This window comes from Dipodomys ordii, unplaced genomic scaffold (genome assembly GCF_000151885.1).
Source record: "Dipodomys ordii isolate 6190 unplaced genomic scaffold, Dord_2.0 Scaffold13, whole genome shotgun sequence".
NCBI classification, from domain to species: Eukaryota; Metazoa; Chordata; class Mammalia; order Rodentia; family Heteromyidae; genus Dipodomys; species Dipodomys ordii.
This window is the reverse complement of record NW_012267229.1, coordinates 14,241,124-14,260,541: the sequence shown is the minus strand read 5'-3', so window position 1 is coordinate 14,260,541 and position 19,418 is coordinate 14,241,124. Positions and strand designations below refer to the sequence as shown.

At 50.0% G+C, this 19,418-nt stretch overlaps 1 protein-coding gene across 1 annotated transcript in view; it reads right to left on the bottom strand.

Moving 5' to 3' along the window:
* Positions 1–676: 676 nt before the first annotated feature.
* The window catches only part of Bpifb4 (BPI fold containing family B, member 4), a 29,631-nt gene continuing 10,889 nt past the window's right edge, over positions 677–19,418 (bottom strand). Inside the window, exons 8-16 of the mRNA XM_013010831.1 lie at positions 14,283–14,374; positions 13,184–13,387; positions 11,334–11,387; positions 9,042–9,212; positions 7,670–7,737; positions 5,574–5,616; positions 5,320–5,383; positions 2,329–2,405; positions 677–700 (exon numbers count right to left, since the gene is read on the bottom strand). Coding sequence (XP_012866285.1) covers positions 677–700; positions 2,329–2,405; positions 5,320–5,383; positions 5,574–5,616; positions 7,670–7,737; positions 9,042–9,212; positions 11,334–11,387; positions 13,184–13,387; positions 14,283–14,374 — 797 coding nt within the window. The remainder of the gene's footprint in view (positions 701–2,328; positions 2,406–5,319; positions 5,384–5,573; positions 5,617–7,669; positions 7,738–9,041; positions 9,213–11,333; positions 11,388–13,183; positions 13,388–14,282; positions 14,375–19,418) is intronic.

Sequence of the window (19,418 nt, the reverse complement as noted above, 5' to 3'; positions counted from 1 at the left end):
CTTCTAGACCTGGGCAAACACAAGGATTGGGCGAGGAGAGAGTAACTGAAGACCATGGAGAGGGGCAGACCCTCATCATAATGGCACCCAGGAGTTAGGCTATGAGGAGCCCCGGCAGTGTGATGTCTGATGACTTTGAGCTTGGTGTTTCTGAGTCCTAGAGAGGTAGAGAGGGAAACTGAGGCAAGAGGAATCAACTACCACAATGAAGGCACTGAGAGCTGAACGGAAGTCCCCTCCGGTCTATCTTTGGGGTCGCTGGATGCACAGGACATGTTTTAATCTTGTATGTTCCACCCTCCAGCCAGATGTAGCTCCCTGTGGGGAGCAGCCCAGGAAGGAAGAAAACCCCCAGACCACAGGGAAGGCCCTTCACGTAGACTCACCAACTGCAGGGCAAAGTGGGAGGTTTTATTGAAAGCCTAAGCAGCTCAGCCCGGGATCAGCATAGGCCCTGCTGCTCAGTCCCAGCGTCAAGCATGACAAGGCTTGCCAGCCTCACAGTGGCTGGGCCCTTTCTGGGGGTGGGAACAGGTGGGGAAAAGGGGGGATGGCAGGAGAGGGACTTGGCGTGGGCGCTACAGGGATTCAAGGCCAAGGACTGTGTGTGTGTGTGGCCAGCCGATCCTCTCCTGAGCCTAGTCTGGCTTCTTTTGACAGCGACTGTTTCTGTCACTCAAGTGCTCAGCACCAGAAGGTCCTGGAAGGGTAAGAACAGAGAACCAGGTGAGCAGGGGGCTGTGGCTATAGCCTGGGCCAGACACACACACACACCCCTGGCTTTGGTGTATGCCAGGCTGGTTCCGATTTCCCAATCCTGTTGTTTAAGGGAGTGTCGCCAGCAGACAATGAAATGTGCTCCTTTTCACGTCTCCCTTGTCCCCAGTGTCACGTGGGGAGATGAAGGTCCTGCAGGGGCTCAGGCCCCGGCCCTCACTGCCACCTCCTTTGGCTGCTCCTGTGATGAGGTGGGGGTGGGGGATGGGAAGGTTCCTGGGCAGGGGTCCAGGTCCGGTGCCTGAGCAAGAAGCCGAGCCCCAAGCCACCGAGACAGCCTCGTCATTGGGCACTGAGTTTAATTTGCACAAGTTCCCTCCATTTCATTTCTGGAGTGTTCCAAGGAAGTTAACTCTGGACCCAGAGTCAGTTTGGGGCACCAAGATGTTCCTGGCAGTGTGTTTGATCATGGTGACACTGGTAATGGTGGAGGATTCCAGAATGCCTACCATGTTCCAGGACCTGTGCAAGCACTTTGTATCTAGAGAAACGTTATCCTTGATGCAGCCCCATGGCTAAGTGCTATGACTGGCTCTTTTTATAAGGCTAGCGCTCTACCACTTTGAGCCACAGTACCTTCTGCTCGCACCTGTCTTTCTAGAATTTTCTTTTTTTTTTTTTCTTTGGGTCTGGTCATGGGGCCTGAACTCTGGGCCTGGCGCTGTTCCTGAGCTCTTCAGCTCAAGGCTAGCACTCTACCACTTGAGCCATAGCGCCACTTCTGACTTTTTTCTTATGTGGTGCTGAGGAATTGAACCCAGGGCTTCATGCATGTAAGGCAAGTGTTCTACCACTGAGCCACCTTCCCAGCCCTAGAATTTTCTTTTTCTTTCCTTTTTTTTTTTTTTTTGTCGGTTGTGAGGCTCAAACTCTGGGCCTGGGCGATGTCCCTCAGCTTTTCAGCTCAAGGCGAGCATTCTACCACTTGAGCCACAGCGCCACTTCCAGTTTTCTGGTTATTTATTGGAGATGAGTCTCATGGACCTTTCTGCCAGGGTGGCTTTGAACAGTGATCCTCAGATCTCAGCCTCCTGAGTAGCTAGGATTACAGGCATGAACCACCAACACTGGCTTTTATCTTTAAACATGGCTTTGGTCTAGATGTCAGGTGGTCAAGAGAACGCAGGGGTATAGAATGAGGGCATGGAGCACATTGCCGTGTCCAAATCCTGCCTCTGCTTGTTGCAGCCCGGTGGCCCTGGGCAAGCTGCCTAACTTTTTTGAACTTCCCCCCCTGCTCATTTTTTTTTTTGTCAGTCATGGGGCTTGAACTCAGGGCCTGGGCACTGTGAGTTTTTACAATCAAGGCTAGTGCTCTACCACTTTGAGCCACAGCGCCACTTCGTTTTCTGGTGGTTAATTGGAGAGAAGAGTCTCACAGACTTTCCCCCTGGCTTGGATTTGAACCATGATCCTCAGATCTCAGCCTTCTGAGTAGGTAGGATGACAGGCATGAGCCACCAGGACCAGGCAGGTCTGACCTTTTATAGTAGCCAAAGTTGAGGGCAAAGGGGAGAGAGTGGATTCAGAGCCAGCTCTATCTTCCCTTACCTCCAATACGTCGATATCAGCGTTGCTGAAATCAATGTTGAGGATTTTGGGGAGAGGGACCCCAGAACCCAGCACAGCTGAAAAGAAAAAAAAAGTCAGGTATGGTCAGTTTGGCCAAGAGATGTCACGATTTCTCCTCAGCCTCTGAGCCTTTGTCACAGCAGGATCTCCTGCGGGAGCACCCTGATTGCCAGTCATCACCATGGCCGCTCTGGTGAATTCCAAGCCTTCGCCAAGGCCCTGTGCCTTGTCCTGTGCTCTGTGGGGCTTCCTGACCCTGGGCAGCTTAGCTGTGTCCCCTCCCAGCCCTGACCCTCTCCTGGGAAAGAGACAACAAAGCACTAACCTCTGTGACTGGGCTGTTGCCCCTAGCCTCTCTCCGTTCCCTGAATCCCTGGCTTCCTGGAGCCCTCGGCCCAGCACAGAGAAGAGCGAGGACATGTGCTGAGTGAAGGGAAGGATGCACACGTGGCCTGAGACAGGAGAGCCACGGGGCTGGCTGTCTGCGCTTGAGCCACTAGCTGGCTCAAGTTCTAGAAATTCGCGAGGAGAGGAGGAAGGGTAAGGAAAGACTGAGGATATAAACAGACTTTATTTTTGTTTTGTTTTTGTCGGGCATGGGGCCTGAACTCTGGGCCTGGGCACTGTCCCTCAGCTCTTCAGCTCAAGGCTAGCGCTCTACCACTTGAGCCACAGCACCACTTCTGGTTTTCTGGTGATTTATTGGAGATGAGTCTCATGGACTTTCCTGCCCAGGCTGGCTTTGAACCGTGATCCTCAGATCTCAGTCTCCTGAGTAGCTAGGATTACAGGTGTGAGCTACCTGCACCCACCTAAACAGACTTCTTGACCCAGGCAAGACTTTGCCAAGAGCCAAGGACCTTGTGAATCTAATGAGCATTTCTTTTTTTTTTTTGGGTCCAGTAGTGGGGCCTGAACTCTGGGCCTGGGCGCTGTCCCTCAGCTCTTCAGCTCAAGGCTAGCGCTCTACCACTTGAGCCACAGCACCACTTCTGGTTTTCTGGTGATTTATTGGAGATGAGTCTCATGGACTTTCCTGCCCAGGCTGGCTTTGAACCGTGATCCTCAGATCTCAGTCTCCTGAGTAGCTAGGATTACAGGTGTGAGCTACCTGCACCCACCTAAACAGACTTCTTGACCCAGGCAAGACTTTGCCAAGAGCCAAGGACCTTGTGAATCTAATGAGCATTTCTTTTTTTTTTTTGGGTCCAGTAGTGGGGCCTGAACTCTGGGCCTGGGCGCTGTCCCTCAGCTCTTCAGCTCAAGGCTATTGCTCTACCATTTGAGCCACAGCGCCACATCCGGCTTTTTTCTTTTTTGCTTATGTGGTGCTGAGGAATCGAACCCAGGGCCTCATGCATGCAAGGCAAGCGCTCTACCACTGAGCCACCTTCCCAGCCCCTCTAATGAGCATTTCTCAATCTTGTTTGGCCATGGAACCCCTTTCTCAGGGCATTTGGTGCAATTACTGTTTTAGGTACCCCACTTTGGGAATCATGGTTCTCATCCACACTCTCACAGTTGCAGGTGAGAAGTTGCATTTCTGGGAGATGGTTATCACTTGCCTCAAGTGTCCACTACCAATGAGTGTCCAGGCCTGGTCAGGCTTTCCAGGGCTTGCCTTCCAGGCCAGCCCAGCCTCTCAGAGATGGGCACAGGCCTTGCCACCAGCTCTTTTTCCCATGGAGTCCCTGTTTCCCTGGCAATGGGTCCCACAATAAGAGCTGGTTTGACATCAAGGTTGCCAAAGGGGTTTGATTGGCATAAACAATGATGTCAGTGGGACCATACCAAGCTTCCTTGCCCTCTCCTCCCTGAAGCAGGGGTAGGGAGGGAGGTGGGGCTGAGATCTTGGGACTCAGAGGGGCTTCACCCTCCCGATAATCCACAGTCCACAAGTAGCTGCCAGAAAGCATTGGGAGAACAAAGGCCTAATCAGTCCCATTCAGGAAGTAAGCCAGCTGACCTCTGGCTGAGAACAATGAACCACAAAAAGCAGGAAGCAGAGCTGTGGCTCCAGTGACAGAGCACCAGTCTTGAGCACAAAAGCTCTGGCACAGCACTCAGGCTGAGTTCAAGTCCCCAGACTACAAAACAAACAATAAAGGTTTGAATGCTAGTATAGTGGCTAGCCCTCTACCACTTTGAGCCTCAGCTCCACTTCCTGTTTGGGGGAGGTTAATAGGAGATAAGAGGCTCAGAGACTTTCCTGCCTGGGCTAGCTTTGAGCCCTAGCTGGGCTAGGATTACAGGTATGTGCTACTAGCACCCAGCCTTAAAAAAAAAATCTTAACTAAAACAAAACAAAACTTTCTAGTGCTGGTACTGGGACTGAACTCAGGGCTAGAACACTCTCCCTTAGCTTTTTCAGTCAAGGCTGGTGCTCTACTACTTGAAGCACTTGATCCATAGTTTTACTTCCAGCTTTTTTACTGGTTAAATGGAGATGAAAATCTCACTGGCTTATCTACCAGGTTGTCTTCAAACCACAATCCTTAGATCTTAGTCTTCTGGGTACTAGGGTTAGAGGAATAAGCCAGTCAATCTGGCTTAATGAATTCATTCCTTTTAAACATGGAACACAGGTGTGTGTATAGTGACTTAAATCAATAAACATTAGCCAGGCCCTGGTGGTCATGTCTATAATCCTAGTTACTCAGGAAGCTAAGACCTGGAGGATTAGAGTTCCATGTTAGCCTGGGCAGAAAGTCCACAAGTCTCCATTCCCTAATTTACCAGCAAAAATCCAGGCTGGAGGCTCAAGTGGTAGAGCAGAGCAATGATCAAGAAAGTTGAGCAAGCATGAGGCTCGAGTTCCAGCCCCAGCAAAATTGATAACATTGGCTGAAGTTTTCAGATTGCTACTGACATCATTCAGTCATGTACGCGCCACCCCCCATTTCCAACAAACCAGTAGTCAGAGAACCCCCAGCCACGGGTCCCCAGAGAGGTGCAGGTACCCACTCTCACCATTCATCGCAGGCATAAAGGCCAGGTCAAAAATCTTGCCAACTAGTCTCTCCATGATGGACACCTGCAGAGGAAGAACGAGAACCGGCCTTGGCTTGGGGCCATGAAGCCTCAGTTTTTCCATCTGCCCTCATAAAACCACACCTGGCAGCAGCCATGCCCACTGCTTGGAATTTGCAACCTTGCTGGGCCCAGCTAACCCCACGCGACACTGGGCACCATGCCCAAGGGGCTGGCCCTGAGCAGGTACTTACATCGAAGTTGCCCACATTTGAGGTTTTGAGGTTGAGTTCTGCCCTGTGGGTAAAGATTGGCAGTCCATTAGAAGCAGCAACTACCTGGGAGTCAGAGGGCGCTTGCGTTTGAACCAGCCATCTGAAACCCTCCACTGACACACACCCTCCGGAGGCTCTTGTCCTGGGAGTTCATAAAAACGAGGCTGGTTTTCCCCAGCTGAGCACTGACTGTGGGCCCGAGGCATGCCATGCACACGCCGTGCCAAGAGCTTTTACACACCCTACATAGGCCTTTAACTGTAGCTTTGCCACCTAGCTTTGACCCTAGCTAAGCTGCTTCTCTCTGCAGGCCTCAGTGTCCTCATCTGCAGGGTGGGTGGCTTCTGGGACTAAATGAAGGGTTCACCAAGACCTTGGAACCATGAGCAGTTGGTGCCCTGCATGGACAGTAATCATTACTACCTCACTGAGTCTTCCCAGCACCTCAGGAACAGACACCCTGAGGCTTTGAGGTAAGAGGCCCAGCCACCGAGTTGAAGGTAGGTAGGGACTCAGGACTCACAACCTGGGCCTGCATTCTCTCTCCTGCCGCACTATTCTGAGGAGGGAGGCCTGGCTGGGAGGTCTCACCTCACCCCAGCTCTACCTGGGAGACCAGACCAGACTAATCTATGGGTAGAAATCACTGATGGTGGTTCAAAAGGAGGGGGTCAGCATCCAGCGAGACCCCAGGAGCCTGCTCACGGGAGACTCTCCACTTCCTTCCTGACCTCCACACCTACCCCCAGTCCATCCCTCTCCCTCTACTCCTCCCAACTCCTTTCCCTCTCTGTGAAGTTTGGCCACACTCTCTCCCTGCTGGAGCCCCCCTCTTTTCCTCACTGGCCCCTTTTCTTCATCCATGCCTCAGCTGACCACTTCTGCATAGAAGCTGGCTGGCTTGACAGGCACCCTCTGATCAGCATTCCCTGTTTTGGGGCTTCAAAATATTCGTTGTTAAAAGAAAAACTTAGTTGGGCACAGTGGCTCACAACTGGAAATCTCATCTACTTAGAAGACATGGATCAGAAAGATCATGGTTCAAGGCGAGCCTAAGCAAATAAATAAACAAACTTATTGAGACACCATCTCAACCAATAAAAAGCTAGCTGCAGTGGCATACCCTTGCCATTTCAATGAAGCAGGGACTGTAAATAGGAGGATCACAGTCCAAGCCAGCCCAGGAGACCCTATTCTCAAAAAATAACTAAAGTAAAAAGGGTTGGAGGATTGTCTAACTGCCTAGAAAGCACAAGGCCCTAAATTCAAAAGGAAAAAATTTTTTTACAATGACCTAAGCACATGCTGAAAGTTTCATGTGGGATCCCATGTAGGACCAAAGGCGGAGCAATTTTTGTAGCTGATGTCAAGAATTAAATGAAGCCGCCTCTTAGACCTAGCTCAGTGCCTTCCACAAAGAAGTTAACAGTTAAAGTAGTTAACAGTTCTTGGTCTGTTTGTTGAGACAGGGTCTTACTACCTAGCCCAGGCAGGCCTCAAACTCCCAATCCCCCTGCCTCAGCCTCCCAAGTACTCGGATTTCAGGTGTGTGTCACTACACTTGGCTTGTTTTATGGATCTTATGAAGTTGGGCTATTGCCCCCCTTTTTGGGTGGGAAAACTGAGGCTTAGAAGGGAAGTCATTGGCCAGCATCAGTGGTTCACATCAAGGGCTGACTTCCTAGTGCTGAGCAACAAAGCCAGTGCCTGCGGCAGGCCTCACATGCCTGCCAGCCGTTCTGTTTGCTATGTGACCTCGAGGAGGTAAATGCACCTATCCCTGGTTCTCGGGCCCCTTGGTGAGGACCCGACGCAGGGGTAAAGGGCACGGAGCAGCTGTGTGTCTCAGTGCCCGCTTCTCAATGAACTTGAGTGTCCCCATTGGTTCATAGCTTCCCGGCGTGGTGAGCCCCTGCCTTGTTCGCCTTTGCAGCCTCTTGTTTACCCCCTACGATGGCCACGGGAGCCCTGGGCCCAGTCTGTCCTCGGCGACCGTCTGTGAGCCAGCACCGACCTCGGCAGGGCCACGGGAGCCTTTCTGAGGAGCAGGAGCCCAGGGCAGGAAGCTCACTCACTTGTCCAGCTTGGCATCGATCTTGAGTTTGTCCCCTTCCACGGAAAATGAAGCCAAGAGGTCTGTATTCTGGGGGGAAAGGACGGGAGCAAGACATCACGCCATCATACCAGGAACCCTGAACAGGGCAGGGTTCTGTTTGTTCCCTGTTTCTCTGATGAATGTGAGACCCCTTCAGCAGATAGGTTCCCCTCCAGAGGAGAAAGACGTGGCCGCCATTAACTTGCAAGTAGATAACGGTAAGGCTGAATAAACATTTCTCAGACACAAATGCCACAGGGTCCTGGGAACAAAGACCAAGTCCCTCAGAGAGGGGAGGGTGGCTCGCAACCTATGAACTTTGCTTGAGATGAGCTTCTGCATTTGGGATTGGGCAACACCACTGCCAATCATAACTGCTCCCACACTAAGGGAGGGTCTAAAAGGCCCAGATGCATCCTTCTCTGTAAGCAGAGGCTTTGTTGTAAGGAGAAAAAAAATCCCTTTTTTGTTCTCTCGAGCCTCACCTAAGAAATCAGATGAAATAAAATAAAAGGTTAGCTTTGTGAAAATAAAAGTATACTCCCAGCAAACTCAGGTGCCAGTGTTAGTGATGACAACAGTAATTATCACCATGGAAAAGACCAACGGCCCCCGGTGTTGGTGGCAGGGACTCAAGACGCTGTGGGAAACGGTCTTTGAGATTTGGTGTTTGAATGGAGGACTGAAGGCTGAGTGTTGCATTTGTCAGATAAAAAAGTGGATGAGAATGTAACCCAGGCAGTTGTGTGTGTTGCGGGGCGGGGGGGAGTCTGGAAGCATGTACAAAGGTCCTGAGGCAAGAAAGGGGTGACTTTAGAAGGAGCAGAGAAAACAAGGAGACTAGAGGCTTCTTTGCAGCTGAATGGGGCCCAACCTTGGGCCCAAGAAGTCAGGGCTCTGCCCTTAGAGTGTAATGGAAAGTTACAACCCCATAGCTACCTGCAGGCCCTATGTGTTCATGAAGAACATAAAGAAATAGTGTTCTTCTGTTGGAACTGGCATGCAGGTCCCCTGCTAGGTACCAGGGAGAAGAGCAGGCACCATGCGCTGTTATTCTTTATTCCCCAGCTTCTCACACAGGAAGTGCCCACTAAACACCTCCCAACAATGAACACATGACCATGATCCGCTCTGACAGCACCGAAGGACACAGCCTAGAACTGAAAACAGCTAACGGGGGCGGGGGGGGGAGCCTTAATACCCCAGCTCATGACTGCCCTGCTGCCACCCCCACATAGTAGAGAAGAAAAAAAACAGGCTGGGAGACAGGGAAGCTTGCCCACGTGGAGGGGTCTGGGGGTCTCAGGAGACCACAAGGCCTGGCCACCACGTGCACAGCTGCATCCACTTACCACATCGAGGAGGCAGATGGTGGTCTCCACGTCGTTGGGCTGGGAGACTATGACCTCAGAAGTGGCAAACACCTGCACTAGTGCCTTGTCCTTCTGCAGTGTCACCGACGGTGGCTTGGGTACCTGGATCCTGATGGTGAGCGGGCAGGACTCGGGGTATTGCTGGAACACCTGTGGACAGCACCAGCCGGTGGGCGGGGCTCTGCGCAGCTGGCAGTTCCTGGGAGGGGCAGTAGGCAGCTAACCTCCAACCACAGAGCCCCGGACTCTGCCACTGGGAACCTTCAGATCCGAAAGCATTGCTTCGTGCTGTCACGTGGAGTGAGGGCTGTGCTTGCTGAGCCCGCACATGGGACAAGAAAGTCTACACCTGGCACACCACACAGTGAAAAGCGAAGAGATGGCCCAGGCCGCCCCGGCACCACAGTCACCAGGTCCCTCTGGAGCCACGGGGGGGGGGGGAGCTGAGCGAAGAGATGGCCCAGGCCGCCCTGTCACCACAGTCACCAGGTCCCTCTGGAGCCACGGGGGGGGGGAGCCTGAGCCCTTCCTGTACATGGGATCTCCCAACGCGGATTTGCTCAGGGGTCAGTGTCTCCCACATAACCAGTGTGGCCTATGTACTGAACACTGGGCTTACAAAAAGCATGAATTTTAAGACATACTCTTCTTAAATATATCAAATGAGCACAGGTGCACAAAACCACGGAATTAGTTTTAAAGGGAACCAAAGAAGCTCTTTATACAGAAGCTTTGTAACTGTGATTCTGCTTGGCGGGGCTGGCCCCTGAGAAGACTCTTTTTCTCACACACATGCAAGCTGAAATCCTGGGCCAGCTCTTGGACGATTTAGTCAATATAGCCATCTGATCATTCTCCGGATTCATCCTTAGTTGAAAGATTGGCTTTCAACAAACACGATTAGATGCATGCTTTTCATAGGGGATCTTCGAGATGCTTCTCAGGAGTGGTCTGTGTCCGAACTCCCCAAACTGGACCAAGCACTTTTCCTGCCTTTGAAGAGACGTTCCCCCCTCCCCGACCCGGGCACCTTGCCCTGTCCCCACATGGGACCAGAGAAGTCCCACCACAACCTCAGGTCAGTCAAGCCTCCACTCAGCCCGAGCCTGAAGAACACCTTTCTCCAGTTCAGCCTGACAGCCCCATGACTCTCTCTCCATGGGGTTCTGGTCCCTCCTGGCCCCATGAAAGGAAGGTGAGAACCAGAGGAAAGAGAGGATTCTAGAAGATCCTAAGCTGTAAAATGCCCTGTGCATAGGAAATGATCCGATGAGGAAGAGGTCCTGGGATGGAGAGGTCCACCCTCCCTCCCCGCCCCCAGCTGCTACTTTCTGATTGCAGACACCGGCGTTTCTGCCGTTTTTGTTTCAACCACATGGGGGCGATAGTGATCACTAGTCCAGTTTGGTCTCAGACATGTGGGGAGGGGAGGAGGGAAACCTTGCATCCCACGGAGGCTCCTTTTCTGCTCCTTGAACTAGACAGGGTGTGAGGAAAGCGAGGGAGCGGACTGCAGCGTCCTTCACCCCGCCGGGTGGCACCTCCTACACACACAGCGCTTCGCCGCCGGTTGCAGGGTAATGAGCCAGACCTGCAGTCAGAAAGGCCTTGGCTTCACTGTATATTGCCACTACTTGGACAAGAGCATATGTGCTCTGTGTGTGTGTGTGTGTGTGTGTGTGTGTGTGTAAATGTAACCATCAACAACAGCATAAACGTTTGCCAGACATCTGCTCTGGGCCTGGGTTACAGACTCCAGGTCCACAGCGGCCCTGCAGGGTGAACGCTTTGTACCCATTTTCCAGATGGGAACTGAGGCTCAGGCATGAAAGTCATTCCACTGTGGGAATATGGCTGGGATACGCTGAGCCATGCCTGTCATCTGATCTCCCCTGCGCCTGGGTGTGCCTGGCCTGTGGGCATCTTTACCTGCCATATCGCTCTCCCCAGGGAGGAAACCTACCTGTAGAAGGGTGTTAGTGTTTTGTTTTGTTTTGACAAATGAGGAGACTAGGGTTCAGAGATGTTAAGGCATTTTTCGAAAGTCACACAGCAAAGGAGTATTCAGGTCAGGATTAGACCTGAGCAGGTGGGCCCACTGCCAGAAGTCAAGGTTATATGCGCCTCGGCCCTCCGCACTGTGTGTACCCTCCTGGGGTGGGGGCTGCCTCCTCGCCTTTGTCACCGTACCCCATGGGGTTTCTGGGGCCGTTAGATGAAGAGAAAATGGCTAACCACAAGCCCCCCACCTCCACAGGCTTACTTACGTACCTTGGGAATGAGGGCCCCCAGCGTGGACGTGGTGAGTGGAGGAAGCTCTTCAAACTGTGGGGCAAGGACAAAGCGTCAGGCGAGACCCCGGTGACAGGGACAGACAGGACTTGCTGATGCTCGTTAAGACAGCCCACAGCTAAGACAGCCCACAGCTAAGACAGCCCACAGCTAAGACAGCCCACAGCTAAGACAGTCCACAGCTAAGACAGTCCCTCCCCTCCTGGAACAGCCCTGGGGAAGCCCCGCTTCCCAACAGCAGCCACCGTGAGCGCCACGTGGCAGTTTCATGGCTGAGTGGACAGGGCCAGCCATAGGTGCTCAAATCTTTCCTTTTTTTGGGGGGGGGTCCGGTCGTGGGGCCTGAACTCTGGGCCTGGGCGCTGTCCCTCAGCTCTTCAGCTCAAGGCTAGTGCTCTACCACTTGAGCTTCCGGTTTTTCTCTTTTTGCTTATGTGGTGCTGAGGAATCGAACCCAGGGCCTCAGGCATGCAAGGCAAGCGCTCTACCACTGAGCCACCTTCCCAGCCCCCAAATCTTTCTTTTCCAAAACAGTCATTCTTTTCTAAAGGAAGAGGAGCATGGTCAAGTCCATTTGCATCACCTTGATCCTCAGACCTCCGCCTCCTGAGTAGCTAGGATTACAGGTGTGACCCGCCTAGAAGTGGGATTTGAACCCTGCTCGAATCCACTCATTTTTTTAAGGGCTTAGATGCTAAAAGGTGGGAAGACAGCACACTGGCAGAAGGGGCAGCCGTGGGCCAGTGCCATCGGGGAAAGCAAGGCTGTCACCTGCCACCCCGACGTCTCTGGGGATGGCTCCAGCTGTGGATTCTGTTTCCTTATAACCAAAAGGGACACTTTAAATTGCAAGGGAGAACCCTGCGTGCTGGGGCTCAGTAGAGTGTCGGCTCAGTGGAATCAGACTGGTGAAATGTGTGTCCTATTTTACTTTGAAGAACACTTCATTCTTAGGAGAAAGTGAAATCAGTGGAGCAAAATACCACGTCTCAAAAAAACTGAAATCGGGGCTGGGAAGGTGGCTTAGAGGTAGAGCGCTTGCCTTGCATGCCTGAGGCCCTGGGTTCGATCCCTCAGCACCACATAAGCAGAAAAAAAGCCGGAAATGGCGCTGTGGCTCAAGTGGTAGAGCGCTAAGCCTTGAGCTGAAGAGCTGAGAGACAGTGCCCAGATCCCCACGACTGACAAAAAAGAAAAAACAAAATAGAACAAAAAAAACCCTCTGAAATCGTAGGGCTGAGCATGCTGGCACATGACTGTGATTCTAGCTACTCAGGAAGCTAAAGTAGGAGGATCACAGTTCAAGGCCAACCTGGGATAAAGTTTGCCTGAAATCCTAACTGAAAAATGAAATAAAAGGGCTGTTGGGCACCAGTGGCGCATGCCAATAATCCTAGCTACTTGTAAGCTGAGATCTGAGGACCCAAGTACAAAGCCATCCAGGGAAGCAAATCTGAGAGATTCTTACGCCTGGAGTGGAGGCGTGACTCAGGTGGTAGAACATCAGCCTTAGGTGAAAAAAAAGCATGAGACCTTTATGTTTAGGCCTCAGTACTCACAGACACATACACCAACACGGAAATAGATGGAAATAGAATTAGATAGATGCACAGAGAGCGGTTTCCTCCCTGGGACCGTGGTACCACCTGAGAGCCATGCCAGCCCCCCCAGGCACCGGCTCTGGGAAGCGTGAGGTCTCAGGTACCCACCAGGAACTGGAGCCGAGGCAGCGGTGGCTGTCTGTCCACAGTTCCCCCGAGACCACGGCCCAGGAAGAGGACAGGGGCTGGCCGGCTGCAGGACCTCCTTCCCACTTGGCCCCGACTCACCATGCCATCCGTGATGTCGATGTCCAGGGCACCCTGTTTCTGCAGCATGGTCAGCACAGAGCCCAGGAAGTTGGCAGAGATGGCCAGCTGGGAGTTGGTGTTGTCGCCCATCGGGGGCAGCTCTGGCATCATTGGCCGGTAGGACACTGCTGGCCGGCCCAGCGGGTAGTCGATGAGCTCGCCTCCCGCCTCCCCTACCAGAGTCTGCAGCCGTGGAGAGGGGGGAGGGGGGCAAGAAGGAACGGGGAGAGCTGAGGGCCACACACAGGCCTCAGGACCTCCTGCCCGGCTCAACCTCAGGGGTCTCGGTATATAAGACCCAGGGGTCTCAGTTGCTGTGGCCCCAACTCTTCTCTGGCTGGGGCTGAGGGGACCTCTGGTGGTCCCTGCCCTACAATCACTTAGGGTTACAAGTTCACACATACACAGAGATCTTTCCTTCAGTGCTGATCCTGGGGCTTGATCTCAGGGCCTGGGTGCAGTCCCTGAGCTTTGCTGACTCAAAGGTAGAGCTTTACTGCTTGAGCCATAGTTCCACGTCCAGCTTTTTGGTAGTTAATCGGACAGCACGGTCCTGGTGGCTTACGACTGTAATTGCAGCTACTCAGGAGGCTGAGATCTGAAGATCAAGGCTCGAAGCCAACACCCCCATTCCACACCTCTCTACCTGTTCATGTTCAGCCATGTGGTATTGGGAACTTGAACTTGGCCATGGTGGACATTTAAGCATGGAAAGCAGCAAAGGCTGCCTGTCAGGACTTGGTGAAGACCACAGGGGCTGGTGGTCAGCTGTTCCTCCCCCAGACCCATGCCTGGGGGGTGGGCAGCTGTAGCCACAGAAAGCCGGATTGCCTGGCTTCAGACCCCAGCTCCACATTCACTATCTATATGGCCCTGGGTAAGTGGTGAAACCCCTCAGTGTCTCCATTTCCTCAGGAAGCCACCTTTCTCTCTCGCGTGATTGCTGGGAAGACCAGCGGAATTCACCCCATTATCCAGTGAGCAGATTAGGTAAGTGCTGCCTGCTCCCCAACCCCACAAGTCCCATCCCTCCATCTAGGATGGAGACACTTCCCAGCCAAGCCCAGCAGGCACTCACGTTGAGGTCCAGCTCCAGGAACTCCCCGGTCACCAGTGGCAGGCTGGAAAAGGTGTACTGTATACTTCCCAAGATGCCCAGAGGCACCAGAGCTGCAGGCAGAGGGGAGGGTCACTGGGCACCCTGCCCCCACCAGACACCCTCCCTCCTCCTCGGGCTGGGGATGCAGTGGGGGGGGGGGAGAAATAGGCAAGCAAGGCTCCAGCTCCAGGCTCAAAGAATAAAGGAATGTTCTGAGGTCCAACTCCAGCTCTGCCTCCTGCTTCCTGTGTGACCTCAGGCAGATCACTGAATGCCTCTGGACCTCAGTTTCCTCTGTAAAATGGGTTTCATGTAACCTCTTGGACTCTGTGGTTGGTGTGTAGTGGGGGGTGGTGGTGGTGAGATCCTGGATGTTGATGAGATTTGTAAACTATGAAGGGCAGTGTACCTGGAAGACACTCAGGGCTCCATGATGTGGTACTTAGCTAGATCTGGCATTTCCTCCCTCGGTGAGGAAAGGAGAGTTTAGCGGTCTGGGAAAGACATCTAATCATTGGCCTCACTGTCCATGCGAGCTGCCCTGAGCAGCTGCAAAGACTAAGTAAGCACAGCACAACTTGGGGTGTCCTCATTACTCCAAGGTGGGACTGGGAATTCTGCAGTGCCCAAGTTGCACAACCATGCAGGGCAGCCTTGCTTCCAGGAATGATCACACAGAAGCCTGGGATCAGACGTGGCTTTGCAGCCTGGCTCTGAGAACTCCTTCTGTGTTGCTATTACTCTTCCCTCCTTCTGTGAGTTGATTTTGGAGACAAAGGGACCAGGGAAGGGACGGGAGTTCCTGGAAGATGGCGGAGGAGAAGCTGGAGGCTAAGCAAGCTCTCACATAGAAAGAAGTTTTAGTGTTCCAGTGAATAGTCCTAGGCCAGAGAATTACACCAAGTGTGCCATCACAGTACAGAGAGTTTGGCCAGAGAGGGAAAATCCAGGCAAGGAGACAGATCTGAGAACTTGCCAGCAGCTGTGGCTGTGGCTGCGGCGGCCATAACTGCCATACCTACAACACAGAAAGTCTGGGACAAAGGTGCCAGACGCAGAGCGGATTCTACTCAACACCAGCAAGAACTGACAAGGAGCAGATATCTTCATCCTGCAGATCACAGACCAGAGATGACCCAGGAGCCAACACTCCCGTGAGTGTAGAACTCTGACATCCTCACTCCTTCTCAGGGAGCAGAGGAGGGAAGGCCAACCATCCCTCCCCCTACTACCGGAGATCTCCATCTTTGATACTGACAAAGGCCTGGCTGAGCAGCTAGCTCCAATTCAGGCCTTGGAAGAAAACAAAAGTCTTTCCTTTTCTTGGGTCCAGTCATAGGCTTGAACTCTGGGCCTGGGCACTGTCCCTCAGCTCTTCAGCTCAAGGCTAGTGCTCTACCACTTGAGCCATTTCTGGCTTTTTTTTTTCTGCTTATGTGGTGCTGAGGAATCGAACCCAGGGCCTCATGCATGCAAGGTAAGCGCTCTACCACTGAGCCACCTTCCCAGTCCCCAAAGAGTCTTTTAGTAGGTCACCGGAACCTGACCTGACCTGCCAGGCTCAGCTACACCCAGGGGAAAGTCACCCCACCCAGGCAGAGAAAGCTCTGCCCCTGGAGGGGTGGCTTTCTTCACTGGGTAAACAGAGCCAGAGGCTGCCCCTCCTTACAGCAGCCTTGACAATCAATTGAAATTCAGTAAACATAAATCCTGAGAATGGCTCCAGGCTGGGCTCTGTGAGTGTCTCAGAAGCTAGCCCCTCAGGGAAAAGTTTCTGTTTGCTGAAAGGCCTCAACTCTACCCAGAACCTAGCCTCATCTCCAAACTAGAGGAAACAGCCATCTCCCTCTTTTGTGATACTCAAAGCAGATTTCCGTCCCACTGAACTAGCCTGGGAGGAGGATCACAAAATCCTGGGTAAAGCAGAGCATTTTTCTGCCTACTCAAACAAACTGATTTAAGAAACCAATCAAGCCACAGGAAAACCAAACACCACAAGCAGACCAGAGACTCCACCAAGAGATTGGTTACAGACACAAGGGAGATACAGGATCTTACCATCCACCCCTCCCCGCCCCCCCAAAAAAATCAAAGAACTTTTTTTCTGTACCTTTTAAAAAACTTTTTAAAATTAAATTGTTTTCTATTAATCTTTTTTTTCTTCCTCTTATAATTTTTATTTTAGGTATATATGTGTGTAGGTGCTTTTTAAAAAATCTCTACTGACCTTTTGGTCCTCTTTCTTTCTTTCCTTCTTTCTTTCTTTCTTTCTTTCTTTCTTTCTTTCTTTCTTTCTTTCTTTCTTTCTTTCTGTCTCATTCTTTTTACTTTTTCTTCTCTTTCATTCTTTTTTGCATGACTTAATTGCTGTTCTGCTCATCCTCAGATATACCCATCATCGATTACCAGACCTTATCCTCCATTGTGTACACACTTAATTCAGAAATTTATTACTCAATTCAAAAACTCTTAGGCTTAAATTCCTTAATAGCAGTGTTGTCTGTTTATACCTATATAATATTTTAAGTATTTTTATTTTTTAGTTTTTCATGTTTCCTTTCTATCCTTCCTTTCCTCTCATCCTACCCCTGTTCTTCTCTCAATATTACTTCTTTAAACTTGCATAATTTTAAGTGTTTCACTTTTTAAATTTAAATGTTTGTTCTTCCATTTTTTCTTGTCTCTTTTTTCCTCTTCTCTTTCTCCTACCATTCTGTCCAATCCATTTCCTCTTCGAGATTAGGACTTGGTTAATTTCACTCTCCTTTTACCTTTCCACATCCCTCTAATCCTATTTTTCTCCACATTTCTCCCTAAACCTAATAATTTCTGGTTTTCCAAATTCCTCTTTGCTATTTGTAGCCCATTAATACATAATTGTTTGATGTTGAATAGAGTGTATCTGTTGAACTAGATTGTATCAGCAGACTTTAGACTGTGCAACTACAGGACTTTGGTTGATGCTTGCCTTAAAATAGTGTTCTAGCACAAAACTAGTATTATTTTCATATCAAATGGGCAGAACAAGCTGGAAAAACACAAGAAAAATGGCAAGTCCAGTTATCTCAACTCCCACTCATGATAATCAGGTGACAGAACAGATGATGAATAATCCAGAGGAGAGTTCCCCAAAAGCTCTACAAACACTACTGGTAAACATGGTGAATGAAAAGATTGAAAACCTGCAAAGGACTCAGGATAATGGGTGTAGAGGAGCACCTAGAGACAAAAGTTAATGGTCTAGGAAATTTGTTTAACAGGATCCTAGCAGAGAACTTCCCAAACATGCAAAAAGATAGGCCTATTTAGATACAAGAAGCTTTTGGAATGCCAAATAGACCAGACCAGAACAGGACATCCTAGTGTCACATTATAATCTGCACAGGATCAATTCAGACCAAGGAAAAGATCCTTAAAGCTGTTAAGGAGAAAAGATCAATCACCTATAAAGGGAAACCAATTAGAATCACCTCAGATTTCTCAGCAGACACAATTAAACCAAGAAGAGCCTGGAATGATGCATGCCATGCCCTAAAGACAAACAACCAACAACCAAGATACTGTACCCAGCTAAACTCTCCTTCATAACCAAAGGTCAAATAAAAACCTTCCAGAACACAGAAAAACTGAAACACTATATCTCCACCAAATCAGCCCTATAAAAGATACTTAAAGATGTCCTACACATAGAAAACCAACAAGACTACAATAAAGGCCAAGAAACCTCACCCAAACTGAGAATCTAAGAACCATAGGAAGAACCCAGTTGCCGCAGTACCCAAGAAGGTGGATAAAATGGCAGGAACTCCCAAATACCTCTCAGTCCTATCTCGCAACATTAACGGACTTCACTCTCCAATTAAGTGACATATACTGTCTAGTTGGATTAAAAAGCAAGATCCTTCTATCTGCTGCCTTCAGAAGTTACACCTTGCTCAAAAAACAAACACATTTTGAAGGTGAAAAGCTGGAACAAAATCTACCAAGCAAACGGCCCCTATAAACAGGCAGGAGTTGCAATCCTAATATCAGATAAAATAGACTTCAAATTAAAATTAGTGAGAAGAGATAAAGAAGGTCACTACATACTAATTAAGGGATTTCTCCTTCAGGAGGACATTACAATTCTAAATATCTATTTGCCAAACAGCGGAGGACCCAAATTTATCCCAGAAACACTACGTTCCCTCAAATCTCACATAGACCCAAAGACATTAATTGTTGGGGACTTTAACACACCACTATCCCCACTAGATAGAGAGCAACTCAGCAAAAACTCAACAGAGAAACCACAGATCTAAACAACTACATAGATCAACTAGATTTAACAGACATCTACTGAATATTTCACCCAGCAGCATCAGAATACACGTTTTTCTCAGCAGCACATGGAACATTTTCCAAAATAGACCACATTTTAGGTCACAAAGCAAACTTGTCCAAATTCAGAAACATTGAAGTTATGTCTTGCATTCTCTTAGACCACAAAGGAATAAAATTAGAACTCAACACCAAAAGCCACCAAAGAAAGTCCTGAAACACATGGAGGCTGAACAACACACTATTGAATCACCAATGGGTCATGGAAGAGATTAGAAACAAAATTCAAATGTTCATGATATTCAACAAAAATGAGCACACAAATTACCAGCTCCTCTGGGACACAGCAAAGGCAGTACTCAGAAGCAAGTTTATAGCTCTGAGTTCCTACATCAACAAATTGGAGAGATCTAAAACCAAAAATTTAATGAGACATCTGAACCTCCTTGTAAAAGAGCAGCAAGATAAATCACAATCCAGTAGATGGAAAGAAATAATTAAAATTAAATCAGAATTAAACAAATTAGAATAAAAAAACCATAGAAAGAATCAACAAAACAGTTGGTTCTTAGAAAAATTAACAAAATTGACAGACTCTTATCAGAAAAAATCTTATCAGAAAAAGAACACACCCAAATAAATAAACTCAGAGATGAGAATGGAAACATCACCACAGAAACAACCAAGATTCAGAACATTATAAGGGAATACTTCTCAAACCTTTATGTTAATAAGTTTGAGAACTTGGCAGAAATGGACCTTTTCCTAGCAAATATTGACAAGCTGAAACTAAAC